This window comes from Capsicum annuum, chromosome 8 (genome assembly GCF_002878395.1).
Source record: "Capsicum annuum cultivar UCD-10X-F1 chromosome 8, UCD10Xv1.1, whole genome shotgun sequence".
NCBI lineage: Eukaryota > Viridiplantae > Streptophyta > Magnoliopsida > Solanales > Solanaceae > Capsicum > Capsicum annuum.
Window position 1 is genome coordinate 158,285,638 of NC_061118.1, and position 22,486 is coordinate 158,308,123.

General features: G+C 34.8%; 4 protein-coding genes and 1 pseudogene across 6 annotated transcripts; 3 read left to right on the forward strand and 2 right to left on the reverse strand.

Moving 5' to 3' along the window:
* Positions 1-5: 5 nt before the first annotated feature.
* Positions 6-3,804, reverse strand: LOC107839857. 2 transcript variants are annotated; one of them, XM_016683497.2, is made up of 3 exons: positions 3,534-3,804; positions 1,870-2,145; positions 6-334 (listed from the first exon to the last, which is right to left on the reverse strand). In XM_016683497.2, the coding sequence occupies exons 1-2, from the start codon at positions 3,598-3,600 to the stop codon at positions 1,904-1,906; spliced, it is 309 nt and encodes a 102-aa protein (XP_016538983.2). In that variant the 5' UTR covers positions 3,601-3,804; the 3' UTR covers positions 6-334; positions 1,870-1,903. The 2 variants fall into 2 exon arrangements, with proteins under 2 accessions (XP_016538983.2, XP_016538982.2); XM_016683496.2 differs by having other exon boundaries at positions 6-338.
* Positions 3,805-4,870: 1,066 nt separating this feature from the next.
* On the forward strand, positions 4,871-7,046 carry LOC107879860 (annotated as a pseudogene).
* Positions 7,033-9,821, forward strand: LOC107879400 (12-oxophytodienoate reductase-like protein). Its single transcript, XM_047395608.1, is given in 7 exon segments — positions 7,033-7,043; positions 7,698-7,745; positions 7,901-7,957; positions 8,517-8,599; positions 8,792-8,824; positions 8,827-8,892; positions 9,067-9,821. Coding segments are annotated over 7 exon segments (834 nt in total). The 3' UTR covers positions 9,603-9,821.
* Positions 9,822-11,159: 1,338 nt separating this feature from the next.
* Positions 11,160-14,762, forward strand: LOC107839855 (ras-related protein RABA2a). Its single transcript, XM_016683494.2, has 2 exons — positions 11,160-11,624; positions 14,061-14,762. Exons 1-2 carry the CDS (start codon positions 11,460-11,462, stop codon positions 14,538-14,540), a joined length of 645 nt encoding a protein of 214 aa, XP_016538980.1. The 5' UTR covers positions 11,160-11,459; the 3' UTR covers positions 14,541-14,762.
* A 677-nt stretch (positions 14,763-15,439) lies between these two features.
* On the reverse strand, positions 15,440-21,514 carry LOC107839854 (ras-related protein RABD1). Of its 2 annotated transcripts, none has more exons than XM_016683493.2 (8): positions 21,299-21,514; positions 21,128-21,200; positions 20,819-20,866; positions 20,672-20,719; positions 18,823-18,894; positions 17,524-17,679; positions 16,004-16,107; positions 15,440-15,669 (listed from the first exon to the last, which is right to left on the reverse strand). In XM_016683493.2, the coding sequence occupies exons 1-8, from the start codon at positions 21,310-21,312 to the stop codon at positions 15,576-15,578; spliced, it is 609 nt and encodes a 202-aa protein (XP_016538979.1). In that variant the 5' UTR covers positions 21,313-21,514; the 3' UTR covers positions 15,440-15,575. The 2 variants fall into 2 exon arrangements, with proteins under 2 accessions (XP_016538979.1, XP_047250777.1); XM_047394821.1 differs by having other exon boundaries at positions 15,624-15,669; positions 16,000-16,107; positions 21,299-21,455.
* Between the last annotated feature and the right edge of the window lie 972 nt (positions 21,515-22,486).

Sequence of the window (22,486 nt, forward strand, 5' to 3'; positions counted from 1 at the left end):
TAGGGTACAAAAGTAAATGTGCACAACTTGAATAAGTTTAGCTCATTTGAGCTTTGATGAAAAATTATTCCTCAATTTTCAAACCATCTATCTAACAAGCTGCAAAATACATACTACACAACTATTACAGAGTGAAATGGTGATGGATGACTTTTGGCGATATCTGTTACCAATCAATCTGTCCCCAAAAAACAGAATGCATATGACTTTCGATTGTGCTAATATACTGATACATATTTCTACAATCGTGAAATGAAGATTTCTCTTGATTTATGCCAATATTCTGGAATCAACCCAAACCACTGTCATCAATGAATCAAAGATATACTTGCATCTATCTGCACACAACGAGATGATATTAGGAAAATAGTCATTGAAAGCAAAAGTGGGATGCAATAAACGAATTAGACTGGTCAATCCAAATAGTTGACAGCCTTCACAAAATATATATTGGATACAAACATATAACCTATCAGCATGCAAAAGGAACAAAAAAAGACACTTCCTCATCATAATGACCACTGCATGTCCACACAGACCGACACTCCACAAAGCCTAAGCGCTCCCGTAGTTCGCGAGAAGGAAAAAGGATGCTGCATCTAGCACGAGATGATAAAGAGAGAGCTGAGTTCCGACAAACACGTTATACCTAACGAACTAGGGTAGCTGTGGGACTCTCGCTAGTATTGACCTCCTTGACTAGTACTGATGGTGGCTCCCCGGATGAGTCTTTGTTTAGTTAGGAGTAGGTTCTTGCAACCTTAACGCACTAATGAAAAACCGCTTCCAGTTTGCAGCTGATGAAAGTCTCTCCTTTCATTACAGGCATCGGTGTGATCCGCTTCGGGACAACCTCGGCCACATGGGCACTGGTAGTGAATTGATCACGGTGATAAGTCCGTGGTCTAGGGAGCGCAATTGCTAGAGCTCGGGAGAATGTTGAGTAATGATTTCAGCAAGAGCAGCCAGCCAAGTCATAACAGATTGAAGAAATTATGCAGACTATATCACATGCACATCAAACAATTGTCCAGGCCCTCCTGGGGTGATACCCCAGGTGTCAAGGCCGAATCAAAGAACTCTGAGAATCGGGTTATGTGCCATTACATCACCATAGAAGTGTGTATTTCAGATAATTGAATACTGAACCCCATCAGAGAATGAAAACTATTAGAGCATTTATGCCAGTCATTAAATTTACAGGGCACATATAAGCTCATGCTTATAAAATCTGATAAGTTCCACATTCCAATATCGTTTGCCAAGATACAACCTCAAGTCCTCAACACAGAATAATTGAAAATCAAGGTAAAAGGATTTAGTGAAGGAGAAACATAAAATTGTGTTGCAGTGTCATATTTGACGAAAGAAAACAAACCATATATCACTCATCTTGATACAATTTTGAGATTAGCTAAACGGAACTATGATTACTAATAAAACATAATAACTGCAAAGAGTATAAGACTGCAACTTGTTGCAAAAGGAAATAGAAGAAGATTGAACAAAAAGATAAAAAGCATTTTACAGAAGATATCAACAGTCGATTGACATTTTCTTTGGAAAATATCGAAGCAACTTACATGAAAAGATGACTAAAGACTACCCATACACATCTATACAGTAATAAGCATTAGGAAGGAGCAGAGAGAGTAATATTTGTTCCTTCCTTCTCATTTATATAACAAAGTTTGGCAGAGAAAATTGGCTGAAAGAATTACTTTATGTGGTAAGAAGGGTATGTGCTAACAATTATGCTCATTCACCAAACAATAATTCCAAAATTACATGTAAAAGCTAGAAGTAGAGAGCAGAGCAATATTTCCTTCTTCTTTTAAATTTCCAAGAGAGTACAATATGGAGCCTCACCTCAGTACATTGAGTGTTAACATTTGACACAAAATTAATCCCGAAGACCCAGCTCAAGCTCAAGCTCATCATCTTCTTCGAACAACTTTAGCAGACGAGCATATTGCTCTTCACGCTTCTTCTTTTGCCAAAACTTGAAAAGGAAAAATGATAGAAGAAATACTGCCACAAGGGCAAAGCATACAATGAGTATAGTTGACCCAGTGGTTTTGCTGGATGCAACATGAGAATCAGTTTTTGTTCCATTTTGGGGATTTGAAGAAACGTCTGAAAATCCTGAAAGTTAAAAAAACACACACATAAAACAATCAATCTGACAAACGAAACCAAATTCAAGTACATGAATCCTTGTCATAAAAATGTAACAGAAACAGGTTTGATGGGGTATGTTCCTAGGGTATCTTTGAACAAGGACAAAAGAACATGAAACGGTAGCAACATCTATGAGGAGCTCGGTTTTTCAAGCACATTGACTTCATGTCAAAGGAAGAACAAATTGTTCAACACTAGTTGAGTTCAAATCTTTTCCTCTACAACATTGACTCCCCCTTTTACGTCCCAAAAGCATAGCAGATGGTGCTAGATTGACTGATGTTGTGAAGAGAGTCAAATGATGATATCAGACATAGGATTAGATTCCAAATCCATGAGAAGAAAATGGAACAGGAAGAGTCAGGAGTCGAGGAAAGGGATAAACAAATAGAAGTGTCTAAGCCTTTCTCAATTAATGGGACCATGCTTGGGCAGTCAATACTAGTGGATTGAATGCATACGGCAATTATGTAAGCTTGAGTGTGAAAAATCAACAAACACAACGCTCTCTTTCTACAATGACCAGCCAAGACACATCGATTAAGATTATGGTCGGCTGGCATAGTCAGAAAAATTATTTTGCAGTGATCTCTCATGTAAACTGAAATGACTAGTAGGCCATACACAATTCCCCTGTAAATTTTGCCAATTGCAACTTCAACAACCAACTGGGAAGTGCTTCAGATTTTTCCTTAATGGAAAAGTAGGAGCGACATTCCACATTGATTATCTCCTCTCCACCCTCCAACACACCTCATCTTCACTCCAACCCCATGTAGCCCCCCATCCCACCACCCACCTCCCACCTCCCACCTCCCACCTCCATAGTATTTACATAAATGATTTTAGGATAATACTTTTTTGCACACGCACTGAACAGACAAGAAAATAACATACCGAACACAAGAAAATAAGTAAGCCCACTTATTTTCCTAAAGAACATTTTCCATCCAACCGCCCCGCCAAGATCATCTTCATTTTCTTAAAATTGTCACAAGACTCCATTTTTTCCACAAAAAACATACATATAAATGAAATAACAAATTACAATCTTTTCACACACAACCCCCCTTACCCCAAAGTAAAATTTAGGAATTCTGCATAACACCGGACAATTAGCCCCATTTTTAGCTTCCTACGTACGCAATTTTTATTCTTTAATTACATTTTTGCTACATCTTCAATTACAAGTCTTGAAAATCCGAATTGAATCGAGATCCAGACTTTACGGACACAAGGGATCTATGAGAAACATATACCAGTACGAATTAACCAATTAAAATCAACATACAACGAATACAGGATCGAATCAACAGAAAAAGAAAAAAAGAAAAAAGGGAAAATGAAGAAACCTGTAATGAATTGATGAGAAAAGGTAAGGAAAAAGAGAAGAAAGGGAAATGATGAGAGGCCTCTCATCTCCCTGATTTTGCTTTTGCTTTTGCTCTTTTCTCTCTATAAACAAACTCCTCTTCTTGTCTTTGTCTAAATGCTAATATCGCTCTATGATTTTTTTTCTCCGCTCTTTTCTTCTCTTTCTTTCTTTAATGTCTCGTGTCAAACGCAAAATATTTTTCTCCCTTTTCTTCCACCTACTACTATTTACCGTTTGGATTTTGCATCTCTATAGGAAATTACTAATTAGATAGTACAGTATATATATTTATTTTATTTTATTATCAATGATATTTTGAAAATCTGAAATTGATTACTAATCGTATGAAGGCAATTAGGGGTAATAGTTGAAAGGGGAATTTGAGTAGGTTACGCTAATTTTTTTTTAGGAAAAATAATATAAATATACACCTTAACTTATCATATTTACATAAATTTTCACTCTTATAAAGTAATTACAAAAATACAACTAAGTATGTGTCTTCGTGTTGGGAAATTAATTACGTATCTCGACATATCCGAAATAAAAAAAATTATATTGAGAGCTAATTATGTATCTTTACAAGAAAAAAAAATGTATGTTCGTTGGATGTATTATGTATCTCAATAGATTCAAAATCGAAAAAAATATACTGAGAGCTAATTCTTTATCTTTACAAAGAAAAAATATATATTCGTTATCGAGAACTAATTATGTATTCCGACACACACAAATCTGAATTTTATCTCCGTAAGCGTTCATTTTGTAATCCCCTTTTTATTTCTCTTTTCCTTATTATCATCAAATTCTTTTTCCAAATAAAAGGGTATAGTTGAAAATTTTAATGATTAATTATTTCTTAATTAATGGGATAAAATGGGCTACTTTTTTTTCGGCAAAATTATGGAGAATTTCATATCTGGAAATTACGTGTGAGATCTTATAAATATTACGCACCCAAATGTGTACTTGAGTAAAGGAATGGTTCTATAATTAATATAACTAATTAAATTTTGAATTTAAGGAAACAAAGAGAAAGTACAATGAAGGAAAGCCAGCTAGCTCATTGACCACACATTCATTTGCAAGTTGTCTTATTTTTAAAAGTAAGTCATTTTTATTTATTGACCAACAAATCAACAACATTTTATGACATTTTCCTTCTTTCTAAAAGTTATTAATAATGTGTAATACGCAATATAGCTTTCTTTTTAATTAATGACTGAAAATGATAGCTATTGCATATGTATAACATTGTTGACCAATATTGCCCTTGGAGCAAACGAATTACGTATTGTATTAGTATTCATTTTAGTTTCCTTTATTTCGCCATAGCTTCTTTGGTAATCAAGATAACTAGTTTCAATACTGACAGTGATTAATGGTTCAGGCTGTATAGTACTTGTAAAAATATTATTCCTCACATTATTTTTTGCTTATTAATAAAGATATTCATACAATTTGAAGGTGTCATAGTTGTCTATATATTGGAGAATTTTCTAACTTTGCCTAGTACACAAAAGAAGAGAAAGAGAATAGAAAAGACTCTTTGAAGATGGATGCAAACACCAGCCCTCTCTTTACTCCTTACAAATTGGGGAGATTTGACCTCTCTCACAGGTCAGTGTGTGTCTGGTACGAATAAAAGTAACTTTCGAAAAATTATTTTTCATGAAAAAGTCATTCAAGTCATTTTTCTGTGCAAATATCTTAACTTTTAACATCATATTACTTAGTTCAACTATAACAGCTAGACATTATTATCAACTTCTCGTATTCAAAAGTTTCAACAGAATACCCTCCAATTTGTTGATATTATGATTAGTTTTTAATATCTATATATTTTCTGAAAAATGCTTTCTATTCATTGACCAAACACTAAAAAATATTTATCATGAGAAATAACTTCCGTCATACCAAACACACTATGTTGATCTTTGTTCTTTAAACTTGCATCATATATATTAGCTCCTTAAACATTATACTCAACTGTCTTAGCTTATATATATTGCAGAATAGTTTTTCCAGTACTAACGAGGACCAGAGCACGCAACAATATTCCACAGCTGCCATATGCTACTGAATATTATTCTACTTATGGGGGCCTTCTCATTTCTGAAGCTGCTGCTGCTTCCGATGTTTCTCAAAAGGTAAATTACATGAGTTTAAGTTATATATACCGTACCATCGAGTCATTTTTACCTGTTGTAGCAAGTAACATGTCTTGTTTTTCTATATTTGAATATTATTAAAGGTGCCCAAACATGTCTGGAATATGGAGTGAGGAGCAAATGGAAGCATGGAAACCAGTAGTGAAGGGCGTTCATGACAAAGGAGGTGTCTTCTTTTGTCAAATTTGGCATTCCTGCCGCATGTATGTCTGTCTCTGTCCTTAATATTCGTGGTTTTCTTTTCGGCTGGATTTCCTTAGCTACAAGTAAGACTTACTTACAGTTTCATGTATCGCACATTCAAATTTTCTGAAATTTTTCACGTAAATTTATTGACGAGTATTAGTAAGGATTATGACATATACTGTGTTGTTTTATTTACGTGCAGGTCCTGGTGATGGTCAAGTTCTTGAGAAAACAACGCCTCAGCATTTGAAAGCTGATGAAATCCCTTGCATTGTCAACGATTTCAGGATTGCAGCCTGCAATGCAATCAATGCTGGTAAGAACGAGCTTTGCCTGCTTTGATACCATGTTACAGTATGTGACAATTTCATACACATACTTCCGTTTCCAAGCATATGCTAACTTAATTAACAAATTTCCTGCGACACAGGATTTGATGGAATTGAGATCAATGCTGCTAGCGGCTACTTAATTGACCAATTCAGTATTGGTGCAAGTACTGAAGAACGCTGTCGACTTGCCCAGGAAATAGTAGAAACAGTGATAGAAGAAGTCGGAGCAGATAAAGTCGGATTATGATCATGCAAAAGACTCAAATCCAGAAGCAATAGCAACTTACATGGCAAATGCACTAAGCAAAATTGGTGTTCTCTATCTTCATATTACTGAGCCAAGAGAAGCAGCTAATAAAAGTCTTGTTCCCATTAGAAAGGCTTTTGATGGGACACTTATTGCTTCTGGTGGTTATGGTAAATCTGATGGGGACAGTGCCATAGATGAGAACTACGCAGACTTGATCTCATTTGGACGTATGTTCTTGGCTAATCCAGATTCACCTACGCGTTTCGAGGTTAATGCTCCACTTAACAAGTACAATAGGAGCACTTTCTGCACTAATGATCCAGTTATTGGTTACACTGATTACCCACCTCTTGAAGTTGCTTCCTGATTGTTCACACATATTGGTTGTGTCAACTACTTCTTGATTGAAGCATTATGTAATTGATAAATAAGTTCTCATGGTTATGTAAAATGATCCTGCTGGTGTGGTGTCTATGTTGATATAACCATTCTGTTGTACTATAAATAAGTTCTCATGTAAAGTTGTGTGTACCTTTGATGAAAACACTGTAAGCTGCTTGTGTTGAAATTGAGGTTTCATTTGTAAGTTTGTCTTTTGAGACTCCAATAGTTCCTTTTCTCATTTAGCACTAATTATTACATGATCTTAAAGAACAAATTAAATCCGAACTCTTAATTTTGGTGTAAGATTTAGTACTGACTGGAAGGGCGGTGTATACACAACCTTACCCTTGCCTTGCAAAGGCAGAGATGCTAAGTCATTCTTCATTTTGATCATATTATCATTTGCAATTTTTTTTTTTTAATTATCTTTCAAAGTAAAGCAAGTCATTTTTATACAATGACCAAATAATTATTAATTCTTAATCATTGATCATAAGTCATTCTTAATCATTCATCGGATAATCATTTGCAAATTTCCTACTTTTAAAGTAAAGCAAGTCATTTTTATTTCATTCTTCTTTCTTTTATAATTTCATAATCATGTAATACACGCAATAGCTTCTTTGGTCAATGGGATGAAAATGCTAACTACCCCATATAATTTACATGGTGGAACTTTTGAAATGGATTATTCCTGAAATTATTTACTTACATCAAAGATATTCATACAGTTAGCAGCTGTCATATTTGTCTATATATTGGAAGGTATTCCGACTTTGCGTAGCACACAAAGAGAGAGAGGAGCAGAGACACTGAAGATGGAAGCAAACTCTAACTCTGCCATGGCCCTTTGCACTCTCTCATAGGTCAGTATATACATCTCAATTTCATCCGTACCCTTTGTTCTTCACCGACATATTATTATCTTCGAGCTTGGAAGAATTATAAGCTCTTTAAACGTAATAACTGCCTTATATCTAGACTCTTAGTATACGATATTTATAAATCTTGAATATTGCAGAGTCGTTACGAGGAACAGGTCATTTCTGAAGCTGCTGCTGCATCTGATATCTAAGGAGTACGTAAATTATCCCTCTCTTCTTCCCAAAATAAGAGATTTTCCATGTACTTCTATATTCTATGAAATCGAGCTAATCATGTTCAATTCTTGTTGAGCACAAGAAATGCAACTGCACTTGCACATACATATAAAAGCCAAGTACTTTCTGGGGTATCGTCTAACCTCATTTGAGATCGATGCCTAGACCTTAGTGTTTATAACATGATTCTGATTGCGAAATGAATAAGTGATAAATCATCGAGAACTAACCATGATGCTATGCACTGCTCTGCTTATTAGTTGCTATGCTTTATTCACTGACGGTTTTCCTATTCATAACTACTTGATTTTCTGCACTAGAGCTGAGGTCCTTCGGAAAAAGCCTCTCTACCTCCACGAGGTAGAGGTAAGGTCTGCGACACTCTACCCTCCCCAGACCCCGCTTGTGTGATTTTACTGGATATGTTGTTTTTATCTAGAACTAAACATGTTTAATGAGATGTATACAAGTTTTTTTCCATAGAACTCCGTATTTATTTTACCACCAATGATTGACAATATTTCAATATTCTTAAAGGTGCCCAAACTTGCCTGGAATATGGAATGAGGAGCAAGTGGAAGCATGGAAACCAGTAGTGAAGGGTGTTCATGACAAAGGAGGTGTGTTCTTTTGTCAAATTTGGCATTCCTGCCGCAGGCTTGTCTGTCCCTACTATTAGTGCTTTATTTTTCTCAATTGGCGTTGGCTTCTCCACAAGTAAGACACTTATAATTTACAGTGGATGAATAAACAAAGGATGCAGTATTGTCTGATTTATGATAGTTTCTAAAGCATCTCTAAGTTATATGCAGGACCTGATGATCAAGTTTATGAGAAGCCAACACCTCTTCCTCTGAAATCCGTTGCATTGTCAAGGATTTCAGGATCGCAGCCCGCAACGCTATCAAAGCTGGTAACTTATATTTTACTCGATACCCCCTTTGATAACAGGTCAATTGCACCAATTACAAATTTGATAATGAAATCCAAAACATTATCAATTATAATGAAGATTGATAAGTATTTCATTTACTCAACGAGAGCTGGATACCTATAGTTCATAACTAGTTTCCTATGATATATATAGGATTTGATGGAATTGAGATCAACGCTTCAAGTGGCGGCTACCTGATTGATGAATTCATGAATGATCAAGTCAATGATAGGACTGATGAATATGAAGGAAGTGTTGAGGACCGTTGTCACCTTGCCCTGGAAATAGTACAAGAAGTGGCAAATGAAATCGGAGCTGATGGCAAAAAGGACTCGAATTCAGAAGCCGTAGCAACTTACATGGCAAACGCGCTAAGCAAACTTGGCGTTCTCTATCTTCATGTGATGGAACCAAGAGAAGCAGCTAATAAAAGTCTTCTTCCCATTACAAAGGCTTTTGATGGGACACTTATTGCTTCTGGTGGTTATGGTAAATCTGATGGGGACAAACCCATAGATCAGAACTATGCAGATTTGATCTCATTTGGACGTATGTTCTTGGCTAATCCAGATTTACCAAAGCGTTTTGAGGTTAATGCTCCACTTAACAAGCACAATAGGAGCACTTTCTACACTAATGATCCAGTTATTGGTTACACTGATTATCCATCTCTTCAAGTTGCTTCCTAATTGTCTACACATATTGGTTGTGTCAACTACTTGATTAAAGCATTATGTAATTAATAAATAAATAAATAGCATGGTTCTGGAAAATGATCATGTTGGTGTGGTGTGGTGTCTATGTTGATATAAGGATTCTGTTGTATCATAAATAAGTTCTCATGGTTATGTAAAAAATCATGTACAGTTGTGTGTACCTTTGATGAATACACTATTAATAATTTTTTTTTTAAATAATTCAAACCTATTTTTCATTTCCAGATATAAATAACTCAACATGGATGAAACTAAATGATATAACCATAAGTTTAACATAATATATAACTTCATTATGCATAAGTTTACATAAACAGTCAGAACTCCGAAGGGTGGTCGCTGCCGGAAAGACCACAGTTGGCACTGCGGGCTACAGCCCACAATGGTCGTCTGGTCGCCTGCTCTGGTGTTGTTGTACAGATGACGATCTCGCCGGCGGTCTATGGTTCGATCGATTGTTCGACTATTGGACTGATGTATGTTGTTAGTTGTATGTGGCATGCTATTATTTATTAGTTATTAGGGTTGCTATTATATATTAAATATTATATATATATAATAAAATATATATATTATTAATTATTTATAGAATTTCGGTTAATCGGTTTATCCAAATTATTTTTTTGAAAAATCGAAAACCAAACCGTTTAACCGAATTTCAAAAATTGAAAATTAAAACTAATCCGAAAAACAAAAAAATTAAGCCGAAATTAAAATTTCGGTTTGATTTTTTAGTTTTTTCGGTTTAAACAAAAATATGCCCAGCCCTAACTGTATGGTTTGCTTGTGTTGAAATTGAGGTTCTATTTGTAAGTTTAGCTTTCAAGAGTTCAAAGGTTCCTTCTCTCATTTAGCAGTAATGTAATGTGAAGATTGCACTCTTTTGGTTTAAGATTGCACTTCTAAATCTCCCCACATCACTTATATTGTACTAAAATTTTAACCATAGAACTTTAGATTCATGCAACATTTTGTAAAGTTTTTATGTTGAAGATTACAAAACAATGTCTAAATTTTTATTTAAATTTACCTTTACATTTACATATTTTTATGCTCGCATTTTTTTGGTTAAAATAATATGTCTAACTCATAAGGAAGTTACATATCAATTTTATCTATATAACTCGTAAGGGTGACTGAGTTGATAGACATCCCATAAAAAAAATTACAGATCCATTCACTCAATCAATATTTTCTCAATGGAGTTTGTCATACTAAATTTTACCTATTAAACATAAGAGATTAACTAGAATCCACTAATGGTGTAAACTTTTTTTTTTACACCTTCATCGTAAATTTTGAAATATTAATTTATTATTTTTAAAAAATAAGCTATAATTAAGAAAAATAACACTACATTTCTCCCTCTTCTCTAAGCTCTATCCCTAAAAAAAAAAAAAGAAAAAGGTTTACATCGTCAGTAACTTTTAGTTAATCTTCAGATATAATTTACATGTTATATGTGATTTACAATGATTAAAGGTGAGCAAATTTAGCTAGCGCGCACCATAAGGAAAGAAAAGAAGAAAAGCGAGGACTGTTTTCTTTCGTTAAAGAAATGCGGTTGGAAGAATTTGAAAATTCAAAAATGCGAATATTTCGCTAAATTTGGAAACGCGGAAATCTCGCAGTACTCCGAGGGCAAATTCGTAATTAAAAGCCCAGAATAAAGGGGCATTTTGGTCATAAGAAAATTCTCTGTTTCCCTCACACTTTCTTGTCATCATCATCAACGATCTTCATTCATTCACAGAGAGAGAGGGAGAAATTGAACCGAATCGAAAGCTTTACATTAATCGGCAGTGAAGAGCGATTGAAAAGGGCGAGGAAATGGCGAGAAGAGCGGAAGAGGAGTACGATTACTTGTTCAAAGTAGTATTAATAGGCGATTCAGGAGTCGGCAAATCGAACTTGCTTTCTCGATTCACTAGAAATGAGTTCCTTTTAGAGTCCAAATCTACTATCGGCGTTGAATTCGCTACTCGTACTCTCCAGGTTTCTCTTTGCCACTCATCCTTTTTTTTTCTTTTTTTTTCTATTTGTTAATTTCTTCGAGCGCGCGATTTTGAATAATGCAATTGTGTGTATGTGTGTTAATTATACTGATGTTTTGCATTAACTGATAAAAATTGATGTATTAAATGTCAGATCTGTATGGAAAAGATACTGTATGTACATAATAAATATGCATGTATGTGTAGTTTGTTTGCTACGAGAATTGAAGTTAAGTTACTATAAGAGTCAATTTTGCTTCTTTGTTAAGTGATTAATAGAGAGTGCTATTATTATTTTATTAAGCCTTTGTACCTCCAAGAGGTAGTGGTAAGGCCTGCATACATTTACCCTCCCTGGATTCCATTTTGTCGGATTTCACTGGGTATGTTATTGTTGTTGGTGCTATTATTATTTATTGCTGTGGTAGCGTTGATCTTGTGTTTCTGGGCGTGTTGATACGTTTGGTTGATTAATATTAATAAATGCTTTGTTTCCAGAACTGACTTACTTGCTTAGTGGCATCAAGTTAGGGTACTTTTGCTGGATTTATACATATTTTTTGTTTTTTTGAGATCCTTGAGACCAGGATCACATGACCTTTCCAGATCTATGAAACTCTTGCAGTGGTTGGTTCTTCATTTTTAGGGAGGGAAGGATAGAGTTTTCTGTATTGGTATTATAAAATATGTAGCATTTGAATATATATTCATTTAAAATAGAGAGAATAGAAAGGAACTGGCATCATACATTCTATGTTCTCTTGGCTATAGTAAATATTAGTAATAAAATGAGAAGCAAATCCAAACTTTGAAGTTTATGGGGTTCCTACAAACTGGGTACAAAGTCAAATATCTATATATATTTAGTGGATTTCTTAATACACATACACGGACAAAAGCTATTGGGTTCACGTGAATCCATAGGTTACGCCATTGTTCCACCCATGAATAAAACCGAAATATCGTAAGGTCCTCTTTACTTTTAAATCCCTTTTTGTCTTGGCCATTATCTCCATTTGTATTTCTTTTTCATAGATGGTGAAGTTATTAAAAATTCTTCCATTTGAGTATGCCAACAGTTTCTAGCACGACATTAGCACCACTAATGTAGGTGTATCTTTGTTCTCTCCATGATTTATTTGGCATTAGACCCACTTCCTCTCCTTTTATTAATCTTCTCTAAAATAGTTATTCCTATTGTCTCTGTTTATTTAATCCAAACCTACCTTAAGCAGGATAATAGATGTGCTTAGAAGTCCACATTAGGAAGACCTCATAACCTTTCCTTTTGTTATGATTTGATTAATGATCAGGTGTTATTTTATGTTTTTCATTCACCCATGGTCCAATTTTCTCATGTGGCCCTTTGTGTAGTTTTGGTTGGAACTAAGTGCAAGGAAAGGGAAGAAGATGGATGAGACCATCTTTATTCCCGAAATGAATATCTTATGTCTGTCCATTGTTACCAAAATTGAGAGTCTTGAAATATTCTCACTTTAGATATTTGAATGAGTAAGATATGTTCCTCATTTGTTGTGCGGTCTTAATCTGGCTAAAGTACTTTTAGTTGTCCTTCTCGCTTAGCAAAATGATTAATATCAAATTGTGTTTTAGGTCTAAAGGGGATGGACAAGTCCCAGTTTCCCCCCTCCTTTCCACTAAGGCTTGCAACTCTCTCTTTAACAAAGATGACTGAAGATGTTAGGGTAGATGTTGTAATTGTCTAAGAAACATATCCTGGTCTAACTGAGTTGCTGCTTTATCAGAAGCTCCTATATGTATCCCTTTGATACAAAAATATATAATGATAGACAGTGAAGGAAACTGAAGCCATTATGGTTAAAGCAAATGTTGTTGCGTGATCTTGATTTTGATGCCAGCTGTTCATTGCAAGTTTCAAACTCAAGGGAACCTGTAGTGATAATGCCAAGGCTTCTTATTCTGATAAAAAATTCTCGGGTTTCTTATTCAAGAAGAAAAGAACTGTTAATCTCATCATCAAACAACTACCTTCTACTATTTGCATGTCATCTCTTAATCCTACCTTTTTCTAGTATGTGCTCAACTGTCTATTCATGTTAGTCATTTCTCTATTACCCATTCTACTATTAATCAAAGCTTGGAGGACCTAGATCTCTGCATCCTCGAAACTGGTGCACAGCTATTAACTTTAATGGGGTGGATAGGATATTCAAAATAAGAGTAACTGGCATCTTTGTCAAATATGTTTCTAGGAAACCAGTCTAGTCCATTCTCTGTCTGAGAGATGCCGTGAGTCTAGTCTTTTGTGGTAGTCCAACGAAGACTCACCTTGATGTGCTCCACTGATTAACATTTGTGTTCTTGCTGCTGGGGTTGCTGCTACACTTTTTGGTAATTGCAGGATTTATATGTTATACAAACATCTTTGTTGCTGAATCCTAATATGTTTTTCTAGGTTGAGGGAAGGACCATCAAGGCTCAGATCTGGGACACAGCAGGACAGGAGAGATACAGAGCCATTACAAGTGCTTACTATAGGGGTGCTCTTGGGGCTCTTCTTGTATACGATGTGACAAAACCCACGACCTTCGAGAATGTTAGCCGGTGGTTGAAGGAACTGAGGGACCATGCAGATTCGAACATTGTGATTATGCTCATTGGGAACAAAACTGATCTGAAGCATCTCCGAGCAGTTGCTACCGAGGATGCTGAAAGCTTTGCTGAAAAAGAGGGCCTTTCTTTCATTGAAACATCTGCATTGGAGGCAACAAATGTAGAGAAGTCTTTCCAGATAATCCTTTCAGAAATCTATCGGATAATCAGTAAGAAGTCACTTTCTTCGGAGGAGTCAACAACTGCTAGCATCAAAGAAGGGAAGACTCTTGTTGTTGGGGCAGATGAGCCTGCCCCCAAGAAGGCATGTTGCTCTGCATAATTAGATATTTAAGCTTCTCGGTTTTTACTTTTTGTTAGTTTTAATTGTTACTGTTTCTTGCTCCTTTTTATTTCCTTCTATATTTTTGGTCAAATGCAATACCCATTATCATCATTAGGGACGTATATGTACAAACATGTTAAAATCTTGTTACATTATGGCTCTTTTAAGAATTAGACCAATTATTTCAAACGACAGCAATTTATTCTTGTTGTCATTGTACCTGGTGCTTCGTGTTGTACTTTTCAATATATTCTATTTCTGTTGACATTGTATGGCCTACATTTGCCCATGCTGCAGTTTCATGTCTAATTAGATCAAGCTTATTTATTCAAACAAAATAAGAAACCTTTATGCCAATTTTTCTTTTGTAAATGTTGATACCATTTCGAAGCGCGAAATACTGATCTAACTTATATGTACTAAACTAAATTTAAGTAACTAGAGCAGACTGATCTACTTCAAATAAGTAAAACCTAAGCTGTTTGTACTTAATATGCAATTCTCCCACGGATTTATCTCTTTTCCCCCATTAAGTTTGGACTCATTAGGAGAAAATCTTGGATGGCCAAAGAAAATCATAAGCATCCCAGGTATAGTGATGATTATTACAATTACAGCATACATCCTTACGATATGCATCTCTTAGTAAGAAAAGCTATAGTATGACAACCACAGATTGGGTTTTGACAATCCTCGCGTGATGTGATTGATGCATCGAGAGTACCTAGTATTTTGTTCTAGTCAATTTGTTCTAGTGATAATGATGTTAATACAAGCGTCTTTTAATTTAATGTCAGCTCTAGTAGCTTAACAGTATAATTAGCTTCTTAACTAATAGTCACCAAGCTATTCATCCAGGATCCTAATTGCATCAAACAGTAACCGTTACATGCACCTGAAGCTAAGTTGGAAATGTATGATGACTAACGGCAAGATTCACAGGACGTTCTAGTTAGTAAACATTTGTTTAGTTACAATCTGTTCAACATATTGAAATTGGAACAGAGGGATACAGCAATTCAACATCAGCAGTTAACCACAGCAGTTGCCCTTCTGCTCAATTGGTTGTCCCTTGATTTGAACAGTGCTACCTGTCCTCTTTGCTCCAGCTGGCTGGTTACCCATTCTGCAAAACAAAATTTTGGTTCAGCTCTTAAACAAAACTACAAAAAAACTTTGTTACCAGCATTGTTCACATCAGTTAAATCCATTAATATATAGTAACTAATTCATAGGAAAAATAGCAGGAGCAGCTAACCACATACAGAAGCTATATACATCGACAATTTCATACCCCCCTAATGCAATCTATCCTGGTAAGCTACAAACATGTTGAAATGTATCAGTGTTCAGGATTCACTACCCAAATCTGAAATAGAAACTACAAATGATGGGGAGAAATGATGTAACTACACATTCTGCAGAAATAAAACGTGGGAAGGAAATATCAGCCCACTTACTTTTTCTTGATCTCTCCAGCCATTGTTAAGAAAGCCTGCTCCACATTAATGGAGTCTTTTGCACTTGTCTCAAGGAAAGGGATCCCTAGTTCATCTGCCAAAGCCTGAATAAATTTGAAGTGATGTTACAAATGCATAATTGCTTTAACTGGCATTATGACCCAACTGATAATTAAGTTATATGGCTAAGAATTTCATCTATGCGGCGAGTTTCAAAATTTGTTCGAATGTTTTGAAGACTATTAGAATCACATGTTTCATTGTGTCACTATCCTAAGCAAAGAAATGGAGAATAATCAAAAGAAAGGAATAACTAAATTTTCACCAAGTTCAATATTCCAGTGCAATATTTTGACATGCTTACAAACATCCAAAGTAGTTTAGATTTACTAGAGGGATACACCTTTGCATGTTAAAAACAATTTTCTCATGTTATCTTTATCATCAGAGGTACAATTGAAACCAGATCATACAGAAACGGAGAACTTTCCAAATAATTCATCTTTACCAGCAACAAGACAGGTACTAATCAAAGACCACCAATGATTATACAGTGAACCTGATTATAGACCAAACATTACATTCAGAAAGCCTACGCTCTCAAGGTTCACAAACACAAACTTATGACAAGTTTCTAGGTTTTCTATTTGCCCACTTGAACTAAGTTATAGTGCTCCCTCCCATTCTTCTGCTCAACCGCAAAAACAACCATCATTCACATTTAACTGTTTCACTGCCCAAGTACCACGATCAATCATGGATACCAAGAGAATCCGCAACTTTGTGCACCTGGACAGATATTTCAGATATTCAAGTACGCTGAGGACACAGATCAAACAAAAGTGTGGCTAGTTCCAGTGACAGTATTAATGAGGCAAACAAGTAAGCCACAAGGACGGAGGTTAGAGTAACTGCTGGTGAATCACTGGTGCCACAGGTACTATGTTTCTAACTGATAATGGTGTCAGCAAGCATGTCCAAACAATGGTTTGATGCAGAGTCTCTGTGACTGCTAAGAATGAGCTAGCCAATTGTAGCAGCCAAAGTATGTTCCTCTTCAATTTTTTTAATTAATTGAAATTGGTATTATGTTCCTCTTCAATTTTCCACTGAGGGGGGACAAACTACAGATAATGGTCGCAGAAAGTACTCCAAACATACTACAAAGAAAATGTTGCATAGGTGAATTTACAAATTTTTTGTTTTACCAATCTGAATATCTGATCACTTCTTTTCGAAGCTTGGTCCAACATCTTCATGGAGTAAACAAACACCAAAGCAGGTACCAGGTAGTACCTTTTTTCAATCCAAAAGACACCAATGTTTATACGGAAATCAAAAACCCTACTTGAGTATAGTAAAGAATTATCACGTTAGATTAACTATAAAAATAAATGAGATGATTATCAGCAATTGCCAGCAAGCCAAGTTCAATGGTGTAATGGTGCCACTAAACAAGGTTTGAACAGTACAAATGCAAATGAAACATATGTTTCAGTCAAAGAGGCAACACAAAATACCTTTCCTGTCTGTGTGTCCACGACCTTGTTTTCTACCAAATCACATTTATTTCCCACCAGAAGCTTGCACACACTCTCATTTGCATATCTGTCAATTTCATTCAGCCATTGCTTGACATTGTTGAAGCTCTCCATTTCAGTTACATCATAAACAATCTACCATGATATAACCAAAATTAAGAAGACTTCAAGAACAAAGGAAGCCACATGAACAGCTTTTTTAACCAGTTTTTTGAAAGACCATGACAATATGCTAGAGGAGACAAGACAAGAAAGCAGAAAAGCTTTACAACTAGGAGGGTCATGAATCTCGAACATCTATCTGCTGGCAAGAAATTGATGGCCTGCTTATTTGAGGATGGCGTGTACTACAGAAAGGCATGGCATGCAAACTAGGAAAATATTTTAATATTGTACAAACCACAAAACCCACCAAAAAATAAGATACGAAGCTAACATTAATATTCTTTATACCTCAGTATTAACATCCTCTGCTTTTCGAAAACAATAATGGGAGAAAGTAGAATCTATCACTCCTCCTGCATCTTACTTTATATGACACTTCCCACATTGGCCCATTACAAGAAGTTCAAAACCTTTATTTTTGAGAAACTAGCTTTTCTTCCTTTCCAATTCTACCCTCTTAAAAAATTCCATCATATATTTAAAGTGACATAAGGATTTGTTAGCCTCGCGACACATGGCCATAACAAGATGTGAGAAAATGGGCTATTAAAATATAATTGCGGTAAAGGAGAACCCAGAAGTCAAAGAAAAGGTATACAGTGGGTTCAGAGGGACAAAATTTTGCAAGTAATATTTCTTTTTCAGATGTGTTAATGTTCTCACAGTTGTTTTAAGTCTGGGAATGTCAAACTACATGACATAAGCTGGGCGGTGGGAGTAATACCAATGTCACTATTAACTGGGAAAGAAGAGTAAATGTCAATTAATTACACCTCTGAACCAACACAAACTAACAGTTACCTTCAATAGAAATTGAAATTAAACCAGCTGTGGTTCAGAATTGACACAATGGGATCATAGAGTGGGTGATTGACAGAATATCTTAACCTTATAAAGACAAAATTAGAGAAGACGTGAATATGTAGGTCGTATTTTCAAAAGATTCAAAATCCGAGGCGTTAGGTATGCAGGAAAAAGTATTATACGCAATACATGAATAGTTAAAACACTGCAGACAACATGAGATGCGAGGGAGGTAATGAAATCAATTTAATTTATTGTTCTAACATTTATGGCCAGAGGAAGTTTTAATCAACGTATGTAATATCTCACAATAATCCCATGCGCTCCCCGATAGTAACTGCTTGTTATAGTCCGGAACCGTTCCTGGCCAGCAGTATCCCACTGCAAAAAAGAAGGGGCGAGGCATTATACTATGTAAATTAGGATAGAGTATGCAGCAAAGAAGTAGTTGATCAATTTAGTCATTATGCTTTTGAGCAAATGCCAGCTTCCCAACACTGATATCACTAAAAAAAAAAAGGTAAATTGGATATGTGATTGTGCTAATCAAAACATTGATTCTCTTCCTGACATTCAACATTTTAGTTTTAGCACGCGGTGCCAATTAATCAAATAATGGTTACTGCAGATTTTATTGCACTAATCTGAAACGCACCAACATGCTAACCATCAAGAAAGAGAAAACATTGCACCAAAGAATAGCAAAATGATCCAACTCAACTTATTGAATACTAACATCAGTTATATCTCTGCCATGCATGTATTAAACTACAAAAGAAAATTACAAACTCTGCAACCTTGTACAGAGGCTTACCCAGGATGTAAAGATGGTGGGGGCACCATCATTTTACATATATGCCGAAAAAATATTTCAATGATGATTAAGGGAAAATACCATGTCAGACTGGTCACTGATGTGTGAGCCGTGACGAAAACACAATATATAAGGTCAAATTTGATTTTTACGTTCTAATAGAACTTTAACAAGATTAAAAAGTGACAGCTCATGGTAAAGGTTTTGCAGAATGTATTATCTGACCCAAGTTCAAATCTGCGGTAACTCACTTGCACTCCAACTTTTTCCAAAACAAAAGAAACTAATGTAAAATGGACATTACACAAACTCAAACTCAGGTCTCAGACGCGGAAGAAACGCTTGGCAACCACCAGCGTGCCCCCAACCCACTTTTGTTGGTACAGGTGCACACTTTAATATATCTTAGTTTGTCAAGGTATATACGCATATGTATACATAATCTTTTCCGAAGTCAACGGGGGCACGTGCACCCCCAAACTTCCATGTGGGTCCGCTTCTGACCTTGTAAAGGCAAAAGAGTACGGCTAATCAATCAGTTTTCCCTTTTCTCCACCAGATTAACACCTTTTTTTCCTTTCCTGTTTTGCCTTGCGTCCAATTTGAATCACCCTTTTTTTACCCATATCTTCTCTAAATCTAGATTTGAAAAAGAAATAAAATCTTGTACGTTAAGAATCGAAGAATTACTTTCTTATCAAAACAGACACGGATCTAATAAGTCTAACACATGGCAAACTATTCTGAGTCAAAAGGTCCAAAGAAACTTAGAAAGAGAAAACAGTTAGGTTGGTCTGACCTAGAAAGGCATGGGACTTTTGGCATTGCTTGGGTTGAGCTAGTCTACCAAATGATTTAAACACTCTCACCGCACACTTACTATATATTTGTCTCCGTCCAATCAAAGACGTCCATCCCCTAGAGAATCAGACTCGGCAAAAGCTAACATATAAACGGATCCGCCTTTTTCATTTGATCGTTAGAATGATTCTACTCTATCACTTTTCCTTAAAAATAAGAATATAATATTTCTGTAGTGAGCAGAGGCTCTATGGATAATTAAAGTAATAACATGCCCACACAAGTCTATGAAAGTTTGCATGGCTTAACGCTCGGAAACGGATGAATTAAGATCTATCTAATTCAAATGATAAAGCGCGTGGTTAAAATGGCCTGTAAATTGTAAGACGACTGAGTAGCTTAAACATAAGTTCAATACAATAAGCTTAAACATGAACTTGAAAGCAATGCAACAATCAGCTATACTGAGTAGCTTAAACATAAGTTCAATACAATAAGCTTAAACATGAACTTGAAAGCAATGCAACAATCAGCTATACTTACAATTTGCAGCTTGATTGTCTTTCCATCCTGCTCCACAGTCCTAATTTTCTACACAAATAACAATCCAACAACCATTCCAAAACTTCCATATCAAAAACTTAACAACAATAATCAACATAAAACAACGACAAAGACAAAGATTCTTACGAAATCAACTCCGATGGTGCTAATGTAACTGTCAACATACGAATCATCCTAAACAAAAAATCAACCAAAACAACATCATTTTCCATTTTTTGTAATCAATAACCAAAACAACATAATTAGAAGATAATCATATCCACAAAGCAATAATCATTATCCTTCAAAAAAAAAAAAAAACGCAACACGCATTTTTCATACCCTAACGAAGAAAATCGAACAACTAACAAACACATTATACAACACAATACGTTCATCCATACATAAAAATACACTCTAAAAAACGGAGATCAAAGTAAAAAAAGGCGAACATACAGCGAATCTGAGAAGAAGACAGGATTTGCCGACAGAAGAATCGCCGATTAACAACAGTTTGAACAAGTAATCGCTGCATCAACAACAACCACACAAAAAAAACAAACGAAATTAGTAATAAAAATGAAAAATAATGGAGAAAATTTAGATGAATATTGAAGAATATCGTACTATTCGTTGCTCATTTTTGCTTGCTGCTATGGAGAGAAAAAGGTTTTCTTCGGAGAAGTGAGAGAATTTTTTTTTCGTGTATGTCTTTATTAGTCTTGACTCTTTTATTAAAGAAAAAGAAAATTGAAAAAGAAATGTTTCCAAAGTAAGAAATTGAGGAAAATGATTAATTATGTCATGCAGAATATGATTTGTATTCATATGTGAAATTTGAATGCATATGACATTATTGAATAGTTAGTTATATAAAATTCTGTTATTTATTTATTTATTTATTAGTTATTTTGTATAGTTTAATTATTTTATCTTTACCCAATATAAATTAATGCATACATTTATCAATTAACGCATATTTTAATCATGTGAATTGTGAAATAATAATCAATCACCGTCGTATTTGATGGGCTGAATTTTATATAAATCAACTAAAAAGCTACTACTAACATCAATTAAATGCTATCTAAGACATGAATAATTCTCAAATTCCTATTTGGGTGTTTTACTTCATTAGGGAATTTACTTGGTGCAAATATGAATTAATAAGGGTAATAGTACGTGAATATAAAATATTTAAATAGAAAAGAATTTAAATCAAAACAACTTTTTGAGATCCTTTCAAATTCCAATCATTTAAGAAAATGGATGAAGTGATATATTACTGAATTTTAGTACTAATCAAGCTTGTAACAAATTTGGAGTACAAACTACTAAGTAAAGTTTGAGCTAAACATGTTACATTAGTTTCCAAAAGGAAATGATCAATTGAAAAGCTTTTAGAAAATTATGATAACACAATGTATGTGTTTCTTTTCAAACCGCACTATTTTCAATAATTTAAATCAAAATACCTTTTAAATATATATATAGAGAGAGATTCTTTGTATAAAAACTAGCATGAATATTCAAAACAATTTCTCAAATATTTAGTTTTTTCCAAACTTAATTCCCACCCCAAAAATAAAAAAAAGGGAGAACAATACCAAAATCCAAAACAACATATCTTTTCTTGGTCTTCCATGTGATGGGAGTTTTTTATTTTTTTTAAAAACTCAAATGGCAATGGATAGGTTGGCCACAATTTGTTGTTAGTTGTTACAATAATTTAATCTATTTTTTCAAGAAATGGATTGTTAACTATAATATTATTATTTTATTTGGTGCCTTGTGGACACTATTTGAAGATAGTCA

What these genes read in the sequence shown, in the direction of transcription:
- LOC107839857 (XM_016683497.2), bottom strand. Translation starts at nt 3,600, where the DNA reads ATGAGAGGCCTCTCATCATTTCCCTTTCTTCTCTTTTTCCTTACCTTT. An exon ending in TTCTCATCAATTCATTACAG is followed by an intron (nt 2,146 to 3,533) that starts GTTTCTTCATTT and finishes TTTAACTTTCAG; the next exon opens with GATTTTCAGACGTTTCTTCA.
- LOC107839855 (XM_016683494.2), top strand. Translation starts at nt 11,460, where the DNA reads ATGGCGAGAAGAGCGGAAGAGGAGTACGATTACTTGTTCAAAGTAGTA. An exon ending in TCGCTACTCGTACTCTCCAG is followed by an intron (nt 11,625 to 14,060) that starts GTTTCTCTTTGC and finishes ATGTTTTTCTAG; the next exon opens with GTTGAGGGAAGGACCATCAA.
- LOC107839854 (XM_016683493.2), bottom strand. An exon ending in GTCTTCTTCTCAGATTCGCT is followed by an intron (nt 20,867 to 21,127) that starts GTATGTTCGCCT and finishes TTTTTTGTTTAG; the next exon opens with GATGATTCGTATGTTGACAG. An exon ending in GCACCATCGGAGTTGATTTC is followed by an intron (nt 20,720 to 20,818) that starts GTAAGAATCTTT and finishes TTATTTGTGTAG; the next exon opens with AAAATTAGGACTGTGGAGCA.